This window comes from Haliaeetus albicilla, chromosome 3 (assembly GCF_947461875.1).
Source record: "Haliaeetus albicilla chromosome 3, bHalAlb1.1, whole genome shotgun sequence".
NCBI lineage: Eukaryota > Metazoa > Chordata > Aves > Accipitriformes > Accipitridae > Haliaeetus > Haliaeetus albicilla.
Genome location: NC_091485.1, coordinates 30,184,679 through 30,211,184, shown reverse-complemented (window position 1 = coordinate 30,211,184; position 26,506 = coordinate 30,184,679). Strand labels below are relative to the sequence as shown.

Genomic DNA, 26,506 nt, shown 5'->3' with positions numbered 1-26,506 from the left:
TGTCTTGTTAGTTTTAATAGTGACAATGAAACTATAGAAAATTTGCTTTTAGAAATAATGTTAATTTTTTTTTAAATGAAAATTAGTAGAAATATACATAAAAGAAGTGTTTGCCTTGTTGTCTTAGCTTGCATTAGCAGAATAAGGAAGGGATGATACCCAGAAATATACCCAAAAGGAAAGTTTCATGAATCGACTCCTAAAGCATGCCGGTTTTACCTTATATTACTTACTTATGAATTTTTAATCCCTTTGACAGAACTTTTTGCTACCATTCTTATTGACTGCACAAATTACTTGCATTGAACATCAGCACTTAACATAGTACCATAATTATGTTATAATTATAACTTAATTTTGAAGTTGCATATTAACCAGAACAATTCTAACCACCAACACATACTTTTGAACTTATCAAAACACCATATATTTCTTTTTCTTAGCAACCCAACAAAATTACTATAACTTTATTGGATTGCAAGGTAGCTTCTGTATGGCAATGACTTATGTTGCAGTTTCCTCACTGTAACCTCTTGTCAGGTTATTAACCCTTGAATTATCAAGTAGACCTATAGTAGCAGAACACCACCACTAATGGCCAGTCACTGACAAGTAATCTCTCCTTTCTGTTGCTGAACATAACTGACAAAGAGTCAGCACCAAGAGTAACTACGCCAAAGAACAAGAATACCAAGTACTTTCATATTTGGTAGGAGGTTGCACTTGACTTTGCTGCATATGCCTATGGCTAGTTGCCAGGTTTTATTTGGCAAAGCAACAAGTGACACAGTGGCTCTTTTTCACTTGAGGTGAGGAAAGCTTACAGGCATAATTGAAAGACATCAGTAAATTTTTGAGATAATCTTACTGGCAGTAGCAGATGTTTCTGTACTGCGGCCATGTGACAGCAACTGTTCTTCAAATATCAGGTATTTCAAAAACTGTGCGTAGTAATTATGGAGTATATACATTTTGTAGTAAGTCATCAAATTTGGTCCATCCTATTGATTCAGAACTACCTAGGTTCACTAGGAATTTATATGGCAGTTCCATAATTCAAGTTGTGCTATGCACGCACTATTTTGGTATTCCAGAGGGTTGATGTTAGAAAGTGCCTGATGTACAGTAGTGGCTGAAAACCTGTCCTGCTCACTGATGCTTCATTCAAGGCAGCAAGACTAATGCTAATGATTGAGATGTACATGCAATCTCGTGTCCTTGGTAACCTTGTTTCAGTAGATATTAATTTCCCATCCAGCAAAGCCATTGCCAGGGACTGTCCCATCTAACTCCCATTCCCTGTTTCTTTTCAAGGATCATTCTTATGAGAATTCACTATAGAGTTGGCCTCATTAGTTTACCTAAGAGCAGTAAAGGAGCAACTACAGAGCTGAAGAGAAGTTTCTAGTTACAGAATTTCCTAATTTCTAAAGAAATGAGGGCTTTAGAAGGGTGTCTGTTATCTAAAGAGCCATGTATCATCTCAGGTTTGTGCCATATCTCTTCTACAATCAGTCTCTTCAAAATTAAGACACTGGGATTCTCTTACTGTAAGATGTCTGTTTCCATACACCGATCCATTCAGCTCACAGGAACTACTGCAAACACAAAATACTCCCTGATCATTTGTAGAGGAGGATTATGTTTATTGGACTAACAGTGGAATTTAGACTTCATAAAGTTCCTGGAAGTAGCATTAGGTCCCTCAAAAGAGATGGGCCATCTGTGTCTGCTACATAACTGAGTGATTATAGAATGCTGTGACAGTCTTTCCCCATGCTTCCAAATATGACTATGAACTACAAGAGCTACTCTTCACACCAGCACAGATATATGTAAGAGCTGTTATTTACTTCTGCTTAGTGAAAGCCTATTTGCCAAAGATGATTCTCATCTGTACATATCTAAGAATCTTATGCCACATGTCAACCCATCTTTGTCAAGAAAACATCAAACTCTAGAAATTGTTACAAGCAGAAATAAACTTTGTGATTTTGCATGTTTACAGGCCAGCAGCACACTGCCAGATTTTCTAAAAAGACAGAAAGTAAGCAGTTATGAATAGCTTATTTTAGTGGTTTAACCCCAATAGGCAGCTGAGCCCCACACAGCAGCTTGCTCACTCCCCCTGAGCAGGATGGGATGGAGAATCAGAAAGGTAAAAGTGAGGAAACTCATGGGTTGAGATAAGGACAGTTTAACAGCTAGAGCAAAAGCCGTGCACGCAAGCAAAGCAAAACAAGGAATTCGTTCACTACTTCCCATCGGCAGGCAGGTGTTCAGCCATCTCCAGGAAAGCAGGGCTCCATCACACGCAAACGCCATAACTCCAAACAAACGACCCCTTCCTCCCTGCAGCTTTTTTACACTGAGCCTGATGTCCTATGGTCTGGAATACCCCTTTGGTCAGTTGGGGTCAGCTGTCCCAGCTGTGTCCTCTCCCAACTTCTTGTGCCCCCCCAGCCTCCTCGCTGGTGGGGTGGGGTGAGAAGCAGAAAAGGCCTTGACGCTGTGTCAGCACTGCTCAGCAGGAAGAAAAAAATTCCCTGAGTGATCAACACTGTTTTCAGCACAAATCCAAAACATTGCCCCATACTAGCTGAAGAAAATTACCGTGAAGAAAATTAACTATCCCAGCCAAACCCACTATACTTATGCACAAGCCCATTGTAATTCCTGCATCCTGTCAGTGAAATATCTTTTGTAGGCTTGTCTACCATGAAGGCCAAAACCAAATCGTCAAATAACTGAGTAGTTGTGAGAGCTTAGGGTACAGTGAGTGACTTTTTTATTTAATGTACCAAATAAGAAGAATTGTTATACTTTTTAACCTATATGTAAACTGTTCCAGTAATATATGATAGAATAAAACAAGGCACACAGTAGAATTTGGGAGTAAGGTATTTTGGTCCCTTCTGTGAAGGGACCCACTCTCAGAGGGACATAAAGAAGAGTTTGTAGCTGCTGTAGATGTTTTCTGTTGGTTTTAGATTTTCTTTTCATTTCTTTTTTTCAAGAAATAATTATAATTAAGAAGTGTGATTGTTTTGCTTACCATTTATGGTGCTCAGTAGGCCATGGTAAAGAGCTGCACCTGACTAAAATAATGGGGGGGTCCAGTTTCTTTAGATTATAATATCTTGGCAAATTTATTTCAAAAACTGATTAGTGCTCAGGAACTTGAAACACCTTTTTCGGTCCCACAGAAGGAGTACTTACTGCCTGCCTCAGAATCTTACAAGTTGTTAAACCTGCAGCACGAAGTAACACTGACTATTGCAAAACAGAGCACTCTTACAGTGTATTTTGGAGTAGGTTTCAACCTCAGGAAATCATTACTTTGGCTAATATGACTGGTGCTTTTGATGGCTGCTATCCAGGGAGATCTGTGCTTGCCAGTCAGCTAGAGCAGAAACCTTACTGACACATTCTTGAAGAAAGGAATGTTATTTAGATGCAATAATCCTGTTTCTTTAAGGTACCATATCAGTGTGGATCTCTTTGCCATTGGCACTAAACTGCAGAATTAAAGAAGGATGATAGCTCTTCCTGTAATATGTTTATACTTTAATATGGGAGCAGGAGTCATCCTGGGTAACATGCATTTACTCAGAGACGACATTGCTGCTTGAGAAGTTCCAGTCTTGCACTCATAAAGTGTCTGTGCACTTGTAATGAGATCCAAACTGTCTATGTCTCAGTAAGGATGAGTCAGTGTAGGATAAAAAAAATGTATTTTTCCATAAGATGGATAGCTTAGAAATACTAGACAAATAAGTGTCTCTGACTTGTTTCTTTTCTCAGCATGTCTTTTTTCCTTTTTTGATTCTAACCTTTACAGTGAATTTCTTCATCTTGTTTTTATTGAGTTCAGGATAATTTTGATACTATATTAGAGGTATTTATGCTAATTATATTTTATTACCTCTAAGATTAAAAAGATTCACAGTCAACATGTTTATCTTTAGTTAAGCTTTAGTTAACTTAGTTTAGTTAACTTTTTCATTTCAGACCCTAGTTTGCAATCTGGAAAGAATATTAGTATATGAAAATTAAAATTGTAGTCAGAAATATAGCTAAACCCCAAGTATCTTATTATACAAAACCTGAGACCAGAATTCTGTAATACCAACACTTGTCAAAGCTAGAGTGCCTTCTGGAAATTATCATGTGATTCTCCAATTAAAGTCACTACATGTGTCTAAACAAAGGAAGAAGTGGGTGAAGAGTAGGAGATAATACTTTTGATGGACGTGAGCCTGTGAATGCAAGCTTCACAATGTTTGGAATTTTAACTGTAGCTTAAATATGTATATAGAGATGATCTGATCAAATGCTCATTAGCTCCTCCGTGGGTTCCAGCTGAGAGAAATTGGACAGCATGGACCCTGATTCTGTAACTGGTTAAGTTCAATGCAAACCTCATGTTGATTTTAATTATGGGAAAGATCAGGTCCTGAGTAAGAAGTATTACCAAAAATGTAGTGTGATTTATTACTACGTATTCAGATACTCTGCAAATCAGTTTAGTGTTTCACTGGCCTATTTAGTGTTCTGTCTGAATTACTGTCTGAATTACTAGCTGCTGGCAAGAATTGTTAGCAATGGTTACAGTGATCCATTGCTGGAGGTGATTTTAACATGTAATACCAGAATAAATAACATTAAAAGTATGTGATTTAACTTTTTTTTTTTTTACTATTCCAGCATATACCTATTATTAAACTTTATTCATTATCAATTCGTATTTATGAAGTGTAGTCAGCAGCAATTTGTTATTGTCCTCTTGTAGGCAAATTGCTGTAGTTTGGGAGTCTAAGCCTTAAAATGTATACAATGAAAAATATTGCTGTGTATTGTGATCCTTCTTCACTAGCCTATATCCTCCGCGACTTTGGGTTTTTACTTTGTTCCTTCTTCCTATCTGTTTTCTAAAGCAACTTCATTATTTTCAATGTGCTTTCAGAAGACTTCTGTATTTTATGACCTTTCCAGTATGTCCTCTGACTCCTTTTTCACTCCTGTGATACACTTTTCAGAAATGGATTGAAAGGTAATGCAAACAGTATTCCAAATTAAGCCATGTCAATGACTTTAACAGGAACATCTTATTCTCATTTTTTATTCTAATATTTTTCATCCTATTTCTTACTTAATCTAACACCTTCTTAGCTTCTTTAACTGTGCTAAATGTTGAATAGACTTTCTGAGTGTTTGTGGAAATACATACATGTCTTTCTCAATTTGATACATTTAATTTAGAATTTTAATGTGTACTTAAGCTCTCTGATCTTATACTTCTTTTGAGTTTGGACACTAAATGGTACATGCTGTTTTGTTCCCCAGTTACTTGAAATTTTTCTTAAGTTTCTTAGTTCTTTTTGGCCTTGCCTGTTGTAATCACATTATATGCTGTCTTTTAATTTCACTACTCATTGCCCTTTCAGATAATTTGTAAATATATCAAAGCAACAGATATGGGATTTTGAGATACCATGCTGTTGACCTATTCTTTCAATGAAAATTGATCATTTAATCTTACTTCTGCATTTTTTCATTAGTATTAGAATTTTTCATCTTGCCTTCTGACTACTTAACTTTTGAATAGTCTTTTATGCAGGGTTTTGTTCAGTTCCCTTTAGAATTCTGTCATTGTGTCACAGCTGTTAGCATGCTTAGCAGTTGTAGGGCAGTGTGGGCAGTTTTCCCGTTAGGTTTTGGTAGTCTTGGTGGAAATCAAGGCTCTTGAGACTGTTTCATGTGCAAGAAAGAAAGTGTGGTGTTTTCCTGTAACAAGCCTTTGTTCTAAGGTGCATTAAAATTGCTTTACAGGAACTCTTTGTTCTTTTGAAAAAAGTCATAATGTAAGTAAAATCCCCATGATAATGGCAATAGGTAACTAATACCAGAAATTCATCATCTATACTGGTAGAAATATACCATGTATGTTTTCTGTTTCACCTAGTTAAGTGATTTCCTATTCATACCACATGACAGTGATGTACAAGGTGTTGTGCACCTTGTAACCTGTTTTGTTTGTGTGGATGTGAATTAAACTAAAAGTGCTAACCATACCAGTGATTTTAGGAATATCAGCATTTACAGGAAAAAATGGAGAAGATGACTGTGTTTTCTATCCCTCAGTGAAGAATTTTTTTTTTTTTTGCCTGCTCTATCTTTTTTTTTTTTTTCCGAGCCATTTGCTAGACTGGTAATTAAAGTCATACTTACATTACAGAGGAAGTAGACCCTTCAGCTGCCATCCGAGGAGGACTAGAATAACATGTGGTATTGATAGGTGTGAGAAAGACAGATTTGTGATGGCACAGACTTGAAAGACTGTTCTACAGTTGATACTCTTTTCTTTATGTTCAGTACCATCAGTGAGAAAATGATGAAGATTGCATGGAACTCAAAATACTGAGGCTGAGGTACATCACACAGCACAGTCTGTTATTTTTACACATACTTGCTGTGACTGGTAGTACTGTGTTTTTGCACGAGATTGTACTCATAAAATTGTAGCTGATAGGTTATATCAGAAGAAAATTAGTCTATGCCTGTTATGTGTCTGTCATTAGAATAATTCCAAGTATCATTTATAAGTTTCTTTCATGGGTGGTGGGACCTAAGAAAGTAGAGGTGTTCAAAGTGTTAGGTTTCACGCTCATGTTATATATATCCTGTGGTATTTGGAATGTGACTTTGCAAGATAAGTCTTTACTCCCTTACTAGATGAAATCTTGGAAGCAAATAAAGGAAGAATGTCTATCAAATAGTCTTTTAGGATTGGCTCTTGAACTAGTGATGAATTCTCTTCATTATTGTTTTCTGTTGTCTTACTGCATTTAAGTATGCAACACTCATTCAGGGTTTCTGGGGGTTGTAATGCAATAGACGTCTCTAAAACTCAACTACTGTTGGCCTTAGTTCTGCTGTGGTGGATTTATTTTGCTGTTTAAGGCATGCTTTGGAATATGTTATTGACCAAGATAGTTCTCTGGGGAGCATGTAGAAAACTAGTCTTTTCTGCCTGCTGAAACAATAATAAAAATAATAAAAATAATGGACAAGCACCAGCAGTCATTCTAAAATTTTAACCTGATGTCCCTCTATTTCTTTTGCCTTTCACCGAATCCATTCTCATACATGGCTGTAACAAAAGGCCTGTGCACAGCCTATAATGAGGCTTAACAGTGTCTCATGGGAATATTTTCCTGATGATTGTTGTAGTTGTTATATCATTCTGTAGTTATGGCCAGTTTTCCTTATCATAATGCTGATAAATCTGGTATTCAGAGTGAAAGTAAAGTCCTTATCCCCTCCTTTGACCTTGCCTACTGTCTGCAAATTCCTTTTAACATGAGGAATTGATGTCAGTAAAAATTTTCTTCACGAATGACATTTGTCCACAAAATGACAGTGCAGTGGATTGATTAAGTGAAGATGGCTCTGAAGTAGATTCAGCCACTGGCAGAGAAAGAAGTTCACACCTACTTTGGTTAATTAACCTGTGAGGTATGAAACAAAGTCTTGTGTTTAACTACACCAATACCTGTTCAGAGGTCCAATTAGAAGTTGTAATGTTGGCAGGCTGTTTAAGTGCAAGTGAACTGGTAGCATGAGTAGTTTTGATATCTGGCTGAAATTGCATGAACCTGCCAGGGCAGATACTTTGAAATTCTCTCATGCATACCTGTTCAAGAAATGTAGTAGAGAATCAAAATAAATCTTTACTAATTCAGATCTGCTTTACATTTTCCTTTATGGAGAGGGACTACCTTGGAATATTGCCAAATAGATGGATTCACTTTGTGTGTATTTCTATTAGGAATAAGTTAAAGCATTCTGAATTTATTTGGACCGAATACTGTATGAAGTTAAAAGAAACAGAGGAGAAGATTATAAAGGATGAAAAACACCTTGAGGAGTTAGTGGAGCAAAAAGCAGAAATCCAGGAAGATGCAAAATGTTGGAACAGCAAAGTGAGTCTTGAATATTTATAAACAAGCAAGTAAATGAGTATCTTTTATTGAAAAGTACATGAATGCCTGAATATTTTTTGTGTTTAAGAGTTAAGGTCCTCTGTAAAAGTAAAAATACAAATACCGATTTCAAAATAAGAGGTGGTAGATTCTGTAGAACTCTCTTATTCATTCTTCTGTTGTAGTATTATTTTTCAGGTTTAATTATTAAAAATATCACAACCATCTTACCTTCCTTTAAGTGACCTGGATATTTTTAGTAGTTGGATGCATATGTGCTTAATATTGCTTATATTCTTAAGATGTCTGAAAGAAAGCGTGCATTTAGTAGGACAGCATGTGTCCTCTTGAATTAGTAGATTTTTTAACCTGTGATGGCATGTGATGCAGTTTTACACCATGTGTAGTGATACCCTATTTTACTTAAAATTCCCCTGTTTTCTGCTATATTTGTCTAGCATTCATTTTGAAATCTTGTTGTACTTGGTGGTTTAAAATCTGAACTGGAGTTCCTCACACTGCATGACTAGGAGTTTTCAGTTCATGGACAGCTCCATATGTGGAAGCAGTAGAAAATGCCTAAAACAGGATTTAGATGCCCACAACAGAACTTGTTATTTTTTTGTGTGTATAAGTATGTGTATATATGTGTATGTATACAAGTATAAATAAAGTATGAAATTCATTCTTTTGTACATGGCCAGTACTATTGTGTTTTGTGCATCTAGACAGCTAGGTCCTGCTATGGATCCAGTGGAATCCAGAATCTAGATGGAGTATTTCTAGGAAGCTGAATCTGCCAAGCATGCCTAGAACTTAACAAAAAAACCCAAAGCACACCCCCTGCAAAAGTAAAGATACGGTCATATTAGACAGTCACCAATGGGTGGCATTTGTTTCCAACTGTGTATTAACAGTTTTCTTCCTGTTGTTGGCACCAACAATTGCTATCAACGGCTATCTAGAAGACCACTATTTTCAAATAGAGCCAATACTTATTAGTAAACTTTTTTTTTTTCCTGGATATGTTTCCAGCTGGGTTTGTCTGAGCTGATATACTTCAGTGGGTACTACTTGGGTATTAAGACCAACATAAGGGAAAGAGAGAAATGTGCAACAGGGTAAGGTGGAGCATGAAACTGCTCCATTTGGTGACCAACTTTGGTTTGATTATTTTATGCTAAAGGTGAGCCAGAGTTAAGTTTAGCATAAAGCTGATCTGTTACTGTCAATTTCCTTCAAAAACATGACTAAACCAACTAACTGAATAAAGCTTTATGTTACTGGGATAATGGAGTTATTTGGGAAATCAGGATAATATTGGGATTATTTTCAGTGACTTCAGTGGGATTTGAATTGGATCCAAATTATAACATGATAATTATCACATACATCAACAAGTTTGAAGAAAGAATTAGTGATGTGAACTTATATTTTTCTGCATTTTTTCTCCTGGCTTTCTTTCTTAATTCATGCTGGTTTTTAAATTTTATATATGACCTATTAGGAGTGTTACAACTTTTGACGCTCTAAGGACAGCTCTGAGTTTTCTTTTTTCCATGTTACCCAGGTTTGCATTACAAAAGGTATCTGCATGCATTAAATCCATTTTCTGTATCTACATGGGCTTTGCTTTTCAAAGATTAGAAGAAACCCTTCTTATAAAATTAATCTCATACTTAACTATTCCTCCTTTATTGTTTTGTCTTCATTAATTTCCTGCACAGTGTGGCACTATTTCAGGTCATTCCTCTCAAAATGGTTGCTCTAAAAACATTGAAAGATGGAAAACTTTTCTCAATCATGTTTTTCCTATGTACCAGCAATTTAAAAACTGGGACATTTTGCTCATACTTAATCCACTGGATTTTTTTCCCCTGTAGATGTAACCAATTTCTCTTTGCCTTTCCCACACTTCCCCTGAACTATATTTCTTAGAATATTGTACATATTGAGAGACTTAACAATTTGCATTTTTATCTCCTTTTTCTAGATTAGTAAAGGTGCTTCTTTGCAGTTTTTCTCACAGATCATGTTTTATAATCCCTAACCATTCAGGTTAGGACCTTCAGTCCCCAGCTAGTTAGGAAGGTACAGCCATACAAGGACAGTCAGCAGAATCCTAGAGAAGTACAACAGAGCTGTGACATTGTGGACAAGATAACAAGACAAAGCCTGTATTGTTCCTCTCCTTAGTTGCTGGGACATAGTCACAAAGTATCTTACGTAAATCTGCTCTTCATCAGATTCTTGAGGTAGCAGTAGGAAATTACATGCCATTTAAAGTACCTGTGTCCTAATGCTGTCCTGATCTTGCCACATGTATTCTCTAACATCCTTATCAACCCTGATCGTGCTTGAGTATGTTTGTTGTCTGGTCATATTCCAGTTAGACCCATATCTCTGTGGAGATTTTATAGGTAAGTTCTGCCAGGATAGCTATGTTGCTTCAGCCTCTGCAGAGGAAGGACAGTTGAAGGTAACAAAGTTCATTAGGCTCAGTGTGAGCAGGTAGGCCTTTATCAACCTAAAGCCACTTTAGATGTTTTCTTTATGCTGCAGATGCTTGGATCTAACATCCTCATTTTTCCTTAAGCTCTGGTGATTGATCCATCATTGAATCTCTGCATGAATCTGTATTGATAGAGATTTTGAGATATTAAAGAAAATCTTGAGGCTGAGAGGAAATTAAGGTAGTCTGCTTAATTATACCAGATATGTCATGTATGAATTAGAAGGCTGTGAGTGTGTGCTTACTGATACTGTGAAGTCTAAGATTCTGCTAGGATACATCGCAATGGCAATGTGCATATGAATACTATGGCATGAAATATCTCTAATTACTCTTTAATAGCTTTCCTTTTGAATTTATTTTTTAAATATATTGTTTAATTATTACTAAGAAATATAGGAGATATTTGTATGACTTACTTTACAAAATATTTTCTAGATAGAAGATTTGAATAATAAAATAGCTGCCCAAGGAGATGAGAGTGTAAAAATATCAGATGCTTATTCTGAAGTGATTAAAGCTGTGGAAGAATTAGTAAGTTTTTAATTGTTTTGATATAAATGAAGTAAAAATGCTTTCATACTTGCATCTTCTGTGTTGGCCTGAAATAATTTCAACTTATGCTAAAAGTGTCTTAATGTTTTAATGTTCATTAGAAATCCACCAAGGAAAGTGATCTACAGAATATAAAGCAAAAGATTCTCAATATTAATGAAGCATTGGACAGTTTGAAATGTGAAAATGAAGAACTTGAGGGAGAAAATGAAGAGTTTTTGCAAAAATTCGGAAATAGGTAATGCCTGCAGTATAAATATAGGAAGCAAGCTTTACTTTTTCACTGCAAACAAGCCTATAAAAGTGAACCTTGTTTTAATTTTAAGTCTGTCTGTAATTTAACATTTCAATAATTTCAAATCACTTCAGGCTGAAATTTGTCATCTACCTTTTTTGACCTTCACGTGAAAGAAAATTAACTAAAATTCTGCAAAAGACAAAATACATACTTTGACAATTAAAATAAAACAAAATGAAGATTCTGAAATTCTCTTTTTGTTAACAGAAACCTCAGTCCCAAAAACATTTTGGTCAAAACTTTTATGAATTTTATTTGTATTTTTTTAAATATATGATGATTATAAACATAGAATCTGAAATACTGTTTTTCTCTGTTTTCTTTGAATTCTTGTAAGACATTATGCACACACTTTTTGTAGCTCCTCAGTTTATTGATTCCAAATAGCTATACTTTAAACTGTATTGTACATAATATTCTCAGTGGATTTATAATACAACAGCAAATAAAATCAGTTTTTAGTTCCTTCTTCCTTTAGACACCAGGTGTACACTGGTTTCATGTATCTGACAGGTTATCTTCTTTATCCCCCCAGTAACTTTGGATTTTATTGTCTGGTTTCAGCAGAGTCGTCTGAAAAGTTCTCGAAAATAATTAGATTCTTACAAGGTTTGTAGCAATCGATGACTGAGTTGAATACAGACATCCTGTCAGCATGAAAACATTCCTTACTAGACCCCCAAAATTCCATATAAAAGGTGTAGGAAAAGGGAGGGGATAACAAGATGAAAGAAAAGAGGAGTTGTGTGCATACTCCTTATTAATGCTTCAAGTAGGAGCTCATACCTCACATACCAAAGTAAATCAATGATGGGACACAAATGGGTAAGAAACCAGGCTTCATTAGTTCTGATGTTGATGGAGCTACATATTGGGATTATTAGAACATTGTAGAATTAGTGCCATAGCTTTCCAAATTTATTATTTTCAATTTCCTTGACATCTTTTTTGATGGATTAAAACTTTTGTTTCATCATACATGTAATAACGGAGAGAGATCTTGCCCGTGTTGGAAGTATTAACTGATAAGCTGAAAGAGAAAACTCAGATTTGTAAGAACATGTACAGGCAAATGTGGAGCATTAGGAGAGAGAGGGGAGTTCTCGTAAAACAGATTTGAGAAGCATTATTACTTGAGACCATCTTGTACACTAACATTTTACAGGGATCCTAAAAAGACTGGACAAGTTCACAAGAGAAATGCTTTGAGCGTTATCTATTTCATATATAGTTAGTATTGTTGTGAGTGTGTCCCAATTATTATCCTTCCACATGTTCAGGAGTTCAAGAAATGCATATGAAAGTTCAGATTCAAGACCCAGAGAATGGTTATGACAAGTACCTAGTAATAAAGAATTCATTCCAGGATCTAAGTCTATTTATGTCTTCAAAGGATGACATCCTCTGAAGCAGAAATACCTTTTCAGACTGCTGTTTAGTCTAGTCCCAGGAAATAATGAGTGGAGGCTGAGTATAGAATTCAATTTTAAGTATTTTTTTTAAAGAAAAATATTACTTCAGAAGAATTACCTTTTAGATCTTGTTTTACTGGAAAAACAGGATTCTTAGTCAGCCTGATACAATCCCAAATTTCTGTACATTGCCATCTTATGATAATTTAAGTTAACTCTTAGAAGGATTTTCTGGAATGCTATTTTATAGAACCCCTACATTCTCTCAATTCTACTTTCAAGACCAGTGACCTAGCACACATTGACCTAGTATTGACCTAATATTAGTTCTTAAGGGAGAAAGCAATTGCTAATCCCTCCTAAAAATTAGAAGTTGCATGCATTTCTCTTAATGTTACTGAATGCAAGCACAAAGAGTGCTGTTTGTACGGCTTTTTATTTGAAAATCCCCTTTTATCTTGGTGGAGTTCTTGACTGAATAAGGAGTGTTTTAAACAAAGGCTATAAATAACTATAGTTCTCTTGAGGGAGTTGCCATTAAGTGCTATGAGAGAGGCAGGACATTTGGTTCTGCTCAGAAACCTTTAAATTCTTTGATCTGCCACTAATCTCTTGCCTTATATTGGAGATATTTTGCATGTCAGATCATTAGTCTGATACTCCAAGACTTTTCTAGCCACTCACAAACTTTAATATAATTATGCTTTATTTTTCCTTTTCCTTTCTGAGTATGTTGTGATTTCTGTATGGTCTTTTGTATTAGGGAAGAATTGTAGTATTGTATGGAATTGCTATATTCCATCAGAATGTGATTCTTAAAACCAACACATTATCTCATGTTAGTCTAAGAATTGGAGTGCTTGTTTTGATGAATTCTATACTAACAGAGTACTGATATGTTCCTTCAACAGGACTAAAAAGTGAGTGACTGTCCACCTCCTACTAGGCTGCAAGAGGACAGAGAATTGCCTTCTAATATTCTTCCTAGAAAGCTTATTTGTGTGTCTTTCCTATTTAGAACATGCAGTACATGCATGAAATAATGTCACGCTCACCTGAGATTCTAGGGGCACATGCAGTTTAAATAGTCTCATTTCCTGTCCTGTGTCTTTTCTTGATGAGAGAGAGAGAGAGAGAGAGAGAAACTTCTACCTCCTACATATTCTAAAATGGATATCATATTCTCTCAGTATCTTTTATGAGCCCATTGAAGTTGTGGTTTAACCCCAGCCAGCAACTAAGCACTATGCAGCCGCTCGCTCACTTCTCCCCGCCCAGTGGGATGGGGGAGAGAATTGGAAAACAAGTAAAAATCATGGGTTGAGATAAAGACAGTTTAATAGGACAGAAAGGAAGAAAATAATAATGATAATAACAACAACAACAACAACAATAATAAAAGGATTAGAATATACAAAACAACTGATGCATGATGCAATTGCCCACCACTCACCGACCGATGCCCAGTTAGTTCCCAAGCAGCGATCCCCCCCCACCGTGGCAAACTCCCCCCAGTTTATATACTGGGCATGACGTCACATGGTATGGAATATCCCTTTGGCTGCTTTGGGTCAGCTGTCCTGGCTGTGTCCCCTCCCAACTCCTTGTGCCCCTCCAACCTTCTTGCTGGCTGGGCATGAGAAGCTGAAAAATCCTTGACTTAGTCTAAACACTACTTAGCCACAACTGAAAGCATCAGTGTGTTATCAACATTCTTCTCATACTGAATCCAAAACAACACTGTACCAGCTACTAGGAAGAAAATTAACTCTATGCCAGCCAAAACCAGGACAGAAGTGGGCCTGCTTTTTATAATCAGAAGTGTACTTCAAGTTATGTTGATGTCATTGATGAAGACATCTTCACACACACTGATACTGAATGCTGTGCAGAGGCATCTGGACATAGTGTTGCCTTTGGGAAAATGATCCTGAGTTATTTTTTTCCCAAAGTATTCCAAGACCTATCTCCAGGTAACTTGTGATTAAGCTTAGAAGGATCTAAAATACAAAGCTTACACAAATTTGAATAGGGGGAAAAAGTTCCAATTACTGGAACACTTTGGGATTTGTTGTCCATATGAACATTCACCCCCCATCTGTGTTGCCTTCATAGTGTGTTAAGCATCTTGGATGAAAGAAGCTGAGGAGAAACAGTGCATTTGACCTGATACATACCCTTTTTCCATGAAGGCTGAGTATATGTTACAGATATTATTAGATCAGAAAATCTCAGGTCCACATGCTATGCACAGTTACTGAATGTATGAAAGCTTAGGGAAAGAAAAATCAAAACCTTAGTGTCCTGGTTTCAGCTGGGATGTAGTTAACTGTCTTCCTAGTAGCTGGTACAGTGCTATGTTTTGAGTTCAGTATGTGAAGAATGTTGATAACACTGATGTTTTCAGTTGTTGCTCAGTAGTGTTTAGATTATAGTCAAGGATTTTTCAGCTTCTCATGCCCAGCCAGGGCACCTGACCCAAACTGGCCAACAGTGTATTCCATACCATGTGATGTCCCATCTAGTTTAGGAACTGGGAAGTGGGAGGCAGGGATTCGCCACTCGGGGACTGGCTGGGTGTCGGTTGGCGGGTGGTGAGCAATTGTCCTGCGCATCATTTGTACATTCCAATCCTTTTATTACTACTGTTGTCATTTTATCAGTGTTATCATTATCATTATTAGTTTCTTCTTTTCTGTTCTATTAAACCGTTCTTATCTCAACCCAGGAGTTTTACTTCTTTTCCTGATTTTCTCCCCCATCCCACTGGGTGTGGGGGGAGTGAGTGAGCGGCTGTGTGGTGCTTAGTTGCTGGCTGGGGTTAAACCACGACACTTAGTATGCTTCTCAAATGAGGACAGAGTTCCTAAGTAAGCTGCAGAAGCTGTAATAAAATTTCAACACCTGTACACAGAGTGTAGTATGGAACACATGCACCAAAGAACCATAGTTCTTTCAGCTGTAGTCTACTTTTCTGCTTGGACTATTTATGTTCCTCTTGCATCAATGCTTAAAGTGTTTCAACTTCCAGAGTCATGGGTAGCTTTGTATGCATCAAAACAATTTTGCTCCACGTGAAAGGTGTAGGAAATCAGTCATTGTTTGGTTCCTTTCATTTCTTTCCAGCTTCAGCACAGATCTGCTTACTCTGCACTGTTCAGATGAATTGCTCTTTCAGCTTTGGTATTTTGAAATTTAAGAGATTTTATAATCATAGACATTTTGGAAGGAATTTGTGAAGCTATTTAGTCATCGCCTTCCCCAAAAGAAGATTAGCTATACTTATACCCATTTTCAGAAACAATCAGATGATTTTTTTTAGGGTTTCCAGTGTTGACTGTTTCAAAACTTCCCTAGGCAAGCTGAGTAGTTAATTTCCCAGTGACCTTTTGTCAGTATTTTAGATTTGTTTCTGGTAGAGAATGCTTTTTCCTACATAGTCATGTAAGTATTGTTCTTATGGAGATGTTATGGGGCATATGGACATATTAAAAGTGCTTAATTAGGGAGAACTGCATGTGTCATAAAGTATGAGATTCGTAAGTTTTCTACATGTGGAATTTGCAAAATACAAGTTATCTATCTCTGATGGAATAGTTAATGAGACCTGTTTCAGAATCAGGTCACAAGACCATCTGTAGAAAAACTTCCTGTTTTGAAAGTGATGTGGTTGTGGTATGAATAGTTCAAATCAGTATTATCAGAGACCATAGGATTCAGAAACTCTGTAAGAACTAATCAGAAACCATTACCAAAAGTGTATGGAAATTATTTGTTCAGGGACAAATTTGCAACTGAAGTTTCATCTGGTAGTCAGAATATCCTTGAAACTCTCTTTATTCAGTGGAGTATTGTAATTACTTCTGATCCCATCTAATTATTTGCTCTTTGGTCTCAGGGCATCACATACTGTACCTTCACATATTCCTTGCTTTTCACTGATTCTCCATAGCATTAGTTTCTTGACCTCCTTTATCAGTATAACTCTCATAAGTCGTGGTTATGTCACAGTCCTGCTTACTACTCAAACTGGTATTGTTGGTCTGTATCTATCTCATTGCTAACCTCACTGGTGTGCAGGAAAGTATAATCAGTACATGGGAAGGGGGCAGACCTGTGAAGGTCTAAAGAATAGAACAATTATTACTGTCTGATGATATGGCTCTAACTAAATGGTCTTAGACTTGGAAGTACCAGAGTATGTCTGCTTTCATATTGCCTCCCTTTAGCCAAAAAATCTCTGTTGCTGTTTCTTGTTATCATCTTTGAACACTATTATCTAGGGAAGATTTGGGCCATTCACATGTATACTCTCAGCTATATTTTTCCTAACGTGCTTGTAGTAGATCTTGATAATCTCTAGTGTTTTAATTCACAGGGAGAAAGATCTTTTAGATCTATGCAAGATTCTTTTGTCTCAACAGCTGAAAAAGGGGCTAGGAATCCTTTGTATTTAAGGACTGTCTAAATCAATAGATTTAGTGAGTATGCAGCACTTCGCACTCTGGGGCAGCCCAGGGTGGTTTGATTATTTAGAGGTTGGAGGGAAGCACCAGTGGTGTAGTGGTATCATGCAAGATTCCCAGTCTTGTGACCCGGGTTCGATTCCTGGCTGGTGCAGGGGAAAGCCCCATCTCCTACTGTGTGCAGCAGCTGCAGTCCTGCAACTTCTAAATAATCAAATCACCCTGAGCTGCCCCAGAAATCTGGGATTAAACCATGACAATACAGATGGTCCTTCCTGTTTCATGGAGAGCTGTTTGTTAGTAGCTTCTGCAATATCTTTGAAAAATGCTTGTGTATGAATTTATGTAAACTAGTCAGTCATGGCTCTAAGCACAGGGTCTTACAGGTGTGTGACATTGCTGAAGCCAAGCCTCTAGGTCATATTTTTCATTTTGGAAGGATCGTATTGCAGTTTCAGTTCTATTGGGACTCAGTTCCCAGATTGGTCAACTGCTTGGGAATCACAGTCAGTTGAGTCTAGCTATGCACAATCTCTTAATGGAGAAAGGGCAATTGTAATACATACTACATACATGGTACATGTTACGTATAGTTCATCAAGATGCATATAGGCAATGTTTTCTGTTCTCTTTGTGCTTCTTTGTTACTTGAATTTTGGGAAGGGATATTAAGTTGCTGTGGGCTTGTATTGTCTTACAGGTTTTTCAAGGACTATATAGCAAGATACTGCTGACTGTAAGACTGTATATTTAGGAACCAGCAGTTCACATGCACTGAAAGTGGAATGTGCAGAGAATGTGTGTGTGCATGTATGAAATAATGCATGAAGTTTAGTCCTTGTGCATTTACAAATCTTTGGGTTTTGTAAGGTAAATCATGTTTCCTTCCTTTAACTAAGCAAATGACACCCTGTATTAAAGAAGCTGCTCTTTGACAGAAATATTCTGGCCACTAATTCAGCTAAGGAAATGTGTGATCAGTACCAGCCTGTTGTGGGTTTGCAGATTAAGTATTGGAAACAATGTTGTATATCCTGTGAAGATCCTTATAATACCATTTAGGCTTATCGTTCTAATTCAGCAGATAGTGGTAGTAACAATTTATTATTCAGTGACCCCGTTCTTCTACAAAAAAACATTCCATTGACGAATATTAATTTCTAATGATAAAGAGGTTGTATTCTGTCAGTTAAAGCAATATCAATGTTTACCTGTAGGTTTTTTGTATTTGATTCAGTTTGGGTTTTGCTGTGTAATCCAACAGTCTAATCGAATGGTATTACAAGTTCACTTCTGTTAAACAGTTCACTTCTACTGAAAGTTTGTTTGTATACAAATAAACTAAAATTGGTTTATGTGACCTAAAAATTCTGCAAATAGCAACATACTTAGGAATTTGAATTCATCGGCTGTATGACTAACGTGTACCACTGCACTGACTGGTATGAAGTACCCTAGACATGGCCATTTATTATAAGATAGATGAACTGAAACTCTGTGACCAATTTTAACACTTTCAGATAAAAGGGCTGTTCTTGCCACTTTCTTCTCATCCAAAATTGATAGTTTTATATTATATTTGGGAAGAGGCACCCAAGAAAGCTGTTTAATATTCAAGGATCACCTCCTTCAAGCTCAAGAGCAGTCCATTCCAATGAGTAGGAAGTCAGGCAAAAATGCCAGGAGGCTTGCATGGATGAACAAGGAGCTCCTGGCAAAATTCAGACACAAAAAAAAGCATACAGAAGGTGGAAGCAGGGACAGGTAACCTGGGAGGAATACAGAGACATTGTCTGAGCTTGCAGAAATGCATTTAGGAAAGCCAAAGCCCAAATGGAATTGAATCTGGCAGGAGATATCAAAGGCAACAAGAAGGGCTTCTATAAGTGCATAGATCACAAAATGAAGACTGCTGAAAATGTGGGCCCATTGCTGAATGAGGCAGGGAACCTGATAACACAGGACATAGAAAAGGCTGAAGTACCAAATGCCTCTTTGCTTCAGTCTTTACTAGCAAATGTTTTAGTTTTACTTATTTAATAATGGGTTTTACTTTTAATTAATATACTTTATAAAATGAAATGTAAGATTGGCTGTCTTATTTCAACAGTTCAAGAAAAAAGAAGGAGTATCAGTCAGAAGTCGAGACTATCTGCAAAAGCATGTGTAAGATTGAACAGCAAATAGAAAGACTAAATGAAGATCTCTGTAATGCTGAATTGTCCTACAGTGAAAAAAAAAGGAAGTATGAAGACTTAAAAAAAACCAAAACCTCAGAAGAAATTTCTTACAAGGTACAATTTTTAATTAAATTTATTTTTTAGAGCGGAAGAATCAAAAATAATGATCTTTGTATCAGAGAATTATTGGGCAAGCAACCTAATATTTAAAAAAATAATTTAAAACTTAAGATTTTAACTGTGTATTTTAAAACACTTGAAAAATAGCAAATAACAGTAGTCTCTGAAGAGAAAATAATTTGGCTACTAAATGGTTACAGTTGATGGCAGGCTAAAAAGTAAAGTTAACACATTAAATATTCTAAACCATACAAAGATTTTGTTATTCCTAGGTGATTTAAAATGAATACTGACAAATAAAAATCTTATTCTTTATGTAACTAAATGATTAGAAGAGTTTGTAAATCAGTATAGTTTTATTTGATGCTAAATGTAACCATTGCAAATGAAATATTACATTAGAATAATTATTTAATTATCATTTGGATGTCATTAGTTATCTAGAATTGCAATTTTAATTCATCCTTATATAGAAACCTTGCCATGACTGTGAAGGCTTACAAAACTTGCAAGACTTTTGTTTTTTCACTTTACATAATTCTTAATGAATAATATTGTACATATGCATACAGCCTTTAGGATCAGTGTTATTGCAGGCTGTAAGATTCAGCATTCAGAAATATGGAAAGAAAATAAGGGGAATTTTTAAGGGTCTTCTTATACCAGGGAGATATAAATGGTGTTTTGCATATTCTTCACTGGAGATCTTCTGCTGTATGTAAAGTACAGATTGTCTGAAAGGAAAGACTTTCACAGTTTTATTTCTTGAAATAATCTTAGGATTTCCTAACTTGTAATCAGTAAAATTAAGAACATTAATAGTATTTTCCTGGTTATAATACGCATTGGTATATTAGGCACTCTGCAAGCTTTCTGCCTTCCTTTTCACCTACCTGCTTGCCAAAGGTAAAGGTACGTCCAAGTACCAGACTCTGCTTCTGGAAAGAAAAGCGGAATTGTTGAATGTGATTTAAAACAGAGCCAGCTAAAAAGCTTATTGAGTCAAGGTGAAAAATAGTAAAACATGACCTAGAGAACTTTAAAGCTGTTTTCACAATGAATAGGAGTGAGTCAGTTTTGTGTTTGTTAAGGCCTTTCATAGTGCCAGGTTGTCTTCTCTTGGATCCGATTTATATTCCTGACAATATCTGAATTTACACCATGTAGTTTTGTCCTATAAATTGTCTTTTTTTTGTATATTATGCTGTTTTATAGCCGCATGTTTTCATACTAAATTTGTATGACTTTTCTGTCTTGTTTGTATATAAATTTGCCAAGCACCGCTTTCTCCACATTCTCAGTGTTGTGTGCTGAAATATTTACACAAATGGATGTTCAACTGTATGATCAGGGGAATCTACTGTGATTCTTCTTATGGTTTAAGTATTTGAGGGATGCTAAATATTAGTCTAAGAAATTAGGATTTTAGATGGGATTCAGGGAAAGCCCCTGCTTATTTTCTGCCCTACATTCTTTTTGTGTGTGTGTGTCCTAATTTATATTTTGCCTTTAACTATTAAAAACTAATTTAGAATTGATGAATTTTTCTTCCATAAATTTTACAGTCACATTTTGGATTTTTGACATCCACAACATTCTGTGATGAGGACTGCAACAGCTTTGTCACATGTTGTGTGAAAAATTACTTTTTTCTTTATTTTCTGCCTAGCATATACTATCTTCATATAATGCTGTAGTTCTTACTTTCAAAGATGTATTGGTCAGTCATTCCATATTCACTTCCTACATGTTAGACATGACTTTATAGGCTTTTATCATATTCTTCCTCTTTTTCAAGCTGAAGTCTCCTAATCCATTAACTTGTTTAATGAATGGAAACTGTCCCATGCCTGTCATCCAGTTCTGTTTTCCAGTTCTATTATTATGGGGAAAGAGCATAGAATACTCAATATGTAGACACATCATAGGCATATATAGTGGTATAAAGATGACTTCTGTTTTGTTCTCTATTCCTTTCATGATAGTTCTTAACATTACATTTATTCTTTTAAATGCAGTGGAGCATTACATTCTTCATCATCATGTTCCTATTTGATTACTACCAGCTCAAAATCCAGCATTGTATAAAGTGAAGACTGTGTCCTAATGTACAAACGTATATTAACTTTCATTCAATTTTGTCCTCTGTAAATAAGAAGTCCAGCTGGTTTTACTAAATCATCTCACAAAATCCCCCATTTTCCATATTGTTTCTGAATAAACTGGACACCACAGGATCCAGCATGGATACTTGCAAGACCCTACTGTAACTGCCACTGAAAACTGGTAATTTATTTTTATTGTGGGTTTTCTGTCTTTAAATGCATTACATATTAATGTGACGACTTTTATCCGTAACTCATGGGAAACTAATTAAGGAGTTATTGATGTAATACTTTATCAAATACCATTTAGGAGTCCAAGTAGACTGTATCACCCAGATATCTCTTCTCCACATACTTCTTAAATCCTTCAGAAAACTGATGAATTTTGAGGCACTGCTGAGACATGCTGATTTCTCTCATATGCATCAAATTTTCCATGTGTCAGCTAATTCTTTTTTTCATAATAATTCATATTATGAGTTTGCTTCTTAGGGCTTTGCAGGTTTTATTTGGTTTGGAATTTGGGCTTTTTTCCTTTATCGTACTCTCTTTTCTGAGTGCTTCATGGTAAGTCTGTCTTTAACTGCTTCTGATCATCTGTTGGCTTTACATTGTCTCTAGCAGGCTTCCTATCAGATGTGTTTGGAAAAGGATTTATTTTATGTCCTTTGCAGGTTTTTCCAAAAAATCTTATTTAGCTTGCCTGATGGTATTTTTAGATTTAAATAAGCAAAGTTCAGGATCTTCTCTGTTTTCCTTTTTTTAGACATAATTTCAACTTTTTGTCTTGCTGCTAATAGCTTCCCTTCTGTTTAGTGGTGTTGATTTTCTTTTTGATATTTCCAAAGTGTCTGTCAAAATTTGGCTTGCATGTGCTTTGAGCCTCCAGTATGATATCAGTAAGTAATCTCCCTCTGGCTTGCAAGTATTTTACTCTTTTAGCTGTTCCTCATAATGTTTTCAATAAACTCCTCTAATTTTTGTAAAAATTCATTTTTAAATTGGACTACAGTGTTACTTCTTGGATTTTGTTGTTCCTTAGTTCTCTTCTCAAGTCATAAGTAGTGTCATAAGTGCCCTACATAACTGGGCATGTAGTCAGTCAGAAATGTATCTCAAAGCTATACATTTATGGTTAGAGATGGAATTTCATTCTGTACATATTCTGGTTTACTTGTTGGCACAACTTAACTTCTACGTGAAGCCATTACTAGTGGTCCTGCCTTCAGTGATGAGATTGCTTTCCAGCACCACTCAAGTTGCTTCAGTGCCCTTGTTAATTAATACCTCCATTCCTACCACTTGCAGAATGACCATTCTGTCAACAGCTTTAAATTAACACTGCTATATTTAGTCTTAGTTACCACGAATTACCAAAAGGATTGTGTTTATAATAATTTAAAGCATACATATACACGTGAAGACATACACTGGGAAAGTGACCAGTTGCAAGAGCTATTTGCAAGGTAAAAGTTTGTGTGAATGGAGTGCACAGAAACTAAGACACCTCTCTACCTAAGCAACAGTTGCATAGTGGTGAATTTTGAATATGATCATCTAAATGAAGGTGCAATTTATAGTTGACTGCCTGGTCTCTGCTGATACTCTGTGAGAGCAATTACCCCCTGGCGTGTCTGAAAAAAGTGTCTGTCTGTAACCAGTAGTTAAACTGTATCCTTGGGCTACTGAATAGAGTGAAAAATATATTCATGCAATCACCAAGTGTTATCATTAGTCATTCAAAATATTGCTGCATTTTGGAGAATAGTCCAGATGCTACAGTTTGTCTAATAGACTCAGGACTTGGATTCAGATACAGTATATGCATATGTGGGCAAGGAGGTGTGAGGGGGAGGGTAGGGCCATGGGCACAGATTGTTGCTTGGAGTTATCCTTGGAGCAAATGTATAAACTTTCATCTGGAAAAAAAGGCTATTACTCATGGATTACAGGATGTGTTTTCCACATGAACACTGATCTCCGTAACTTCTCTTTCCTTGAAGTTCCTAATAATCTTTGGGATTTGGGGTTTGAGAATCCATGGGGATGTTTAGCACCTGTTTTTGTGTTTTCTTATGTATGTCGCATCTGGGAGATGTTTATGACCTCCTTATGCAGGAACCTCCCTCTCCAAGTGCTGATGGCGTATGCGCTTCCAAAGTGCAGATATGGATGTGAATAAAACATCTTGAATAAATACATTTCAATAATAGAATTGGTTGAGTTAATTTCCTACTTTACTATTGGCTGTGTTATGCCTAGTTTTGCTTAAATAATCAGTTTTCCACTCCCTAAATTCACTTTAAAAGGAAACAGAAAGCCCTAATTAGGGTTTGACTTCAGTTGTAATCAGGTATAGTTATGATAGCCTGCTAATCTGATATACATTAAATTAGAGGTTTTCAAGGTGCAAATTATAATAATGTGCTATATAACTGTTATCCTAGAAGTGATATGAACAGGGTAGTGATATAAGAAAGGGCTAAAACATGTTCAGTTTTTTCCTAGAAATTACAAAAAAGTCTCATCATATAAAATGTAGAAGGCACTGAGATTTTTCAATTTTGAACATTTGATGTTCAATATCCATTTAGGTAAGCCAGCTCAGCTTCTTCATGTATTTAACTATTTTAAGCTACTAAAAATAAATTACACTAAATCTAGAAAATATTGTTACTGTTCTTTTAGTATGGTCTATATTTATTTACCTCTTGTGCCTGAGACTCTTTTGGAATTTCCTTTTTTAATAGAGTTTTATGATACTTGAGAAAAAATTTAAAGGGTATGCTCATCTTTACAGTGATGTTAGTGTTAAATTTTCATTGCTGTTGTCCATTAACTTGTTTTCTTGTGTGTTGTATATGGCTTTTTTTCCCCTAAGAATTCAGAGTGGAATCTTAAAAAAGAAATTCAAGATCAAAAAGGAGTTTGGAAAGCAACTCAGGTAAACATGACAGTGATCATTTTACTTCAAATCTAAATTATTCTTCTACTTTCTGTTTACTTCCTACCATGAATTAACTTTGAGTACCTTGTGACCAACTCACATAGACAGCTAATAGGTTTTGCTAAGTAATGATGCCTGCTGTTTAACAATTAGGAAAATTTAAAAACTCATGAAAACAAGAAACACTTTATTTGAATCCTAGTTATTCACAATAATTTCCAGTTTGCTTTAGAAGACAAAAAACCTTTAGTAATAATCCATATATGTAGTGACATTATCATTTGAATTTGTATATTTTTCTTCAGTTTCTGTAGAAATTGCAATCAGACCCTTACCATACCTTATATTGACGCATGCATATTGAAAGTAGGGTGGCCCTAACACCATTTGTTTTCTCCTGATGTGAGCTGCTAAATTCACACAACACACTTTGGTGTCCCTTTTTCAATTGTCAAATGTAGCCCTTTTCTTCTGGACTTCAGTGATGCTTTTCAACCATCCTTAGCAAGTGTTGATATTTCTTCAGCTTCTCTGACTGAAATCCCAAGTTTGGCATCACCAAAAGGGGTATTCCATCTATATCTATCCTTGGGCAGATGGGTTCCATAAGCTGTCTTCTGCAAGAGCATGGATAATGGTCATATTCAAACTGTTGTAATAACTACCAGGTCTTAAAGCCTCAAGCAAGACACTGAGTGGAAGCTCCAGGACTATTTTCTGAAGAAGTCCTTAATCTCTGCATTCACTGTCACCAGCAAGAGCTAGGAGGCCTTAAAGTGGGGTTGTAAGAACCAAACTCTGGCTTCTACCTGAGCAGCAACTTTCCAGAGATCACTCCTTCATTCCCTATGATTCCAGAAAATCAAAATCAATGTTTCCTTCAAAGTTTCCATACAGTAACACAGAGACCTTTATGATACAGAAGGCCTGGTGTGGTGGGTTGTCCCTGGCTGGATGCCAGGTGTCCACCAAAGCTGCTCTATCACTCCCATCCTCAACTAGACAGGGAAGAGAAAATATAACAAAAGGCTTATGGGTCAAGATAAGGACGGGGAGAGATCACTCAGCAATTACTGTCATGGGCAAAACAGACTTGACTTGGGGAAATTAGTTTAATTTATTACCAGTCAAATCAGAGTGGGGTAATATGAAATAAAACCAAATCTTAAAACAACTTCCCCCCAACCCTCCCTTCTTCCCAGGCTCAGCTTTACTCCCTAATTGTCTACCTTCTCCCCCACAGAGGTGCAGGGGGACAGGAAATGGGTGTTGCGGTCAGTTCATCACACATTGTCTCTGCCTCTCCTTCCTCCTCAGGGGCAGGACTCCTCACACTCTTCCCCTGCTCCAGCGTGGGGTCCCTCCCACAGGAGACAGTCCTCCATGAACTTCTCCAACTTGGGTTCTTCCCATGGGCTGCAGTTCTTCATGAACTGATCCAACCTGGGTCCATTCCACAGGCTGCAGTCCTTCAGGCACAGACTGCTCCAGCATGGGTCCCCCGCAGGGTCACAAGTCCTGCCACCAAACCTGCTCCAGCATGGGCTCCTCTCTCCACAGGTCCACAGGTCCTGCCAGGAGCCTGCTCCAGCACAGGCTTCCCACGGGGTCACAGGTGGGCTCCTCCCCGGGCTGCAGGTGGATATCTGCTCCACCATGAACCTCCCTGGGCTGCAGGGGGACAGCCTGCCTCACCATGGTTTTCACCATAGGCTGCAGGGGAATCTCTGCTCCAGTACTTGGAGCACTTCCTACCCCTCTTTCTTCACTGACCTTGGTGTCTGCAGGGTTGTTTCTCTCACATGTTCTCACTTCTCTCTCTCCGGCTACAGTTTCTGTGCCACAGCAACTTTTTTTTCCCTTCTTAAATCTGTTATCCCAGAGGCACTACCACCGTTGCTGATGGGCTTGGCCTTGGCCAACAGC

The 26,506-nt window shown here is 36.7% G+C and overlaps 1 protein-coding gene and 1 non-coding gene across 5 annotated transcripts in view; both read left to right on the top strand.

Moving 5' to 3' along the window:
• LOC138684735 (coiled-coil domain-containing protein 178-like) overlaps nt 1-26,506 on the top strand; it is a 191,902-nt gene that overhangs the window by 26,364 nt on the left and 139,032 nt on the right. For 3 of the 4 annotated variants that reach the window (XM_069779249.1, XM_069779246.1, XM_069779247.1), the window contains exons 8-12: nt 7,832-7,985; nt 10,936-11,031; nt 11,154-11,290; nt 19,339-19,522; nt 24,515-24,577. In XM_069779249.1, the coding sequence (XP_069635350.1) occupies nt 7,832-7,985; nt 10,936-11,031; nt 11,154-11,290; nt 19,339-19,522; nt 24,515-24,577 (634 nt within the window). The remainder of the gene's footprint in view (nt 1-7,831; nt 7,986-10,935; nt 11,032-11,153; nt 11,291-19,338; nt 19,523-24,514; nt 24,578-26,506) is intronic. The other variant, XM_069779248.1, reaches the window with a different exon arrangement.
• TRNAG-CCC (transfer RNA glycine (anticodon CCC)) lies at nt 17,312-17,382 on the top strand. The gene has a single exon. It is a non-coding gene; the product is annotated as a tRNA-Gly (tRNA).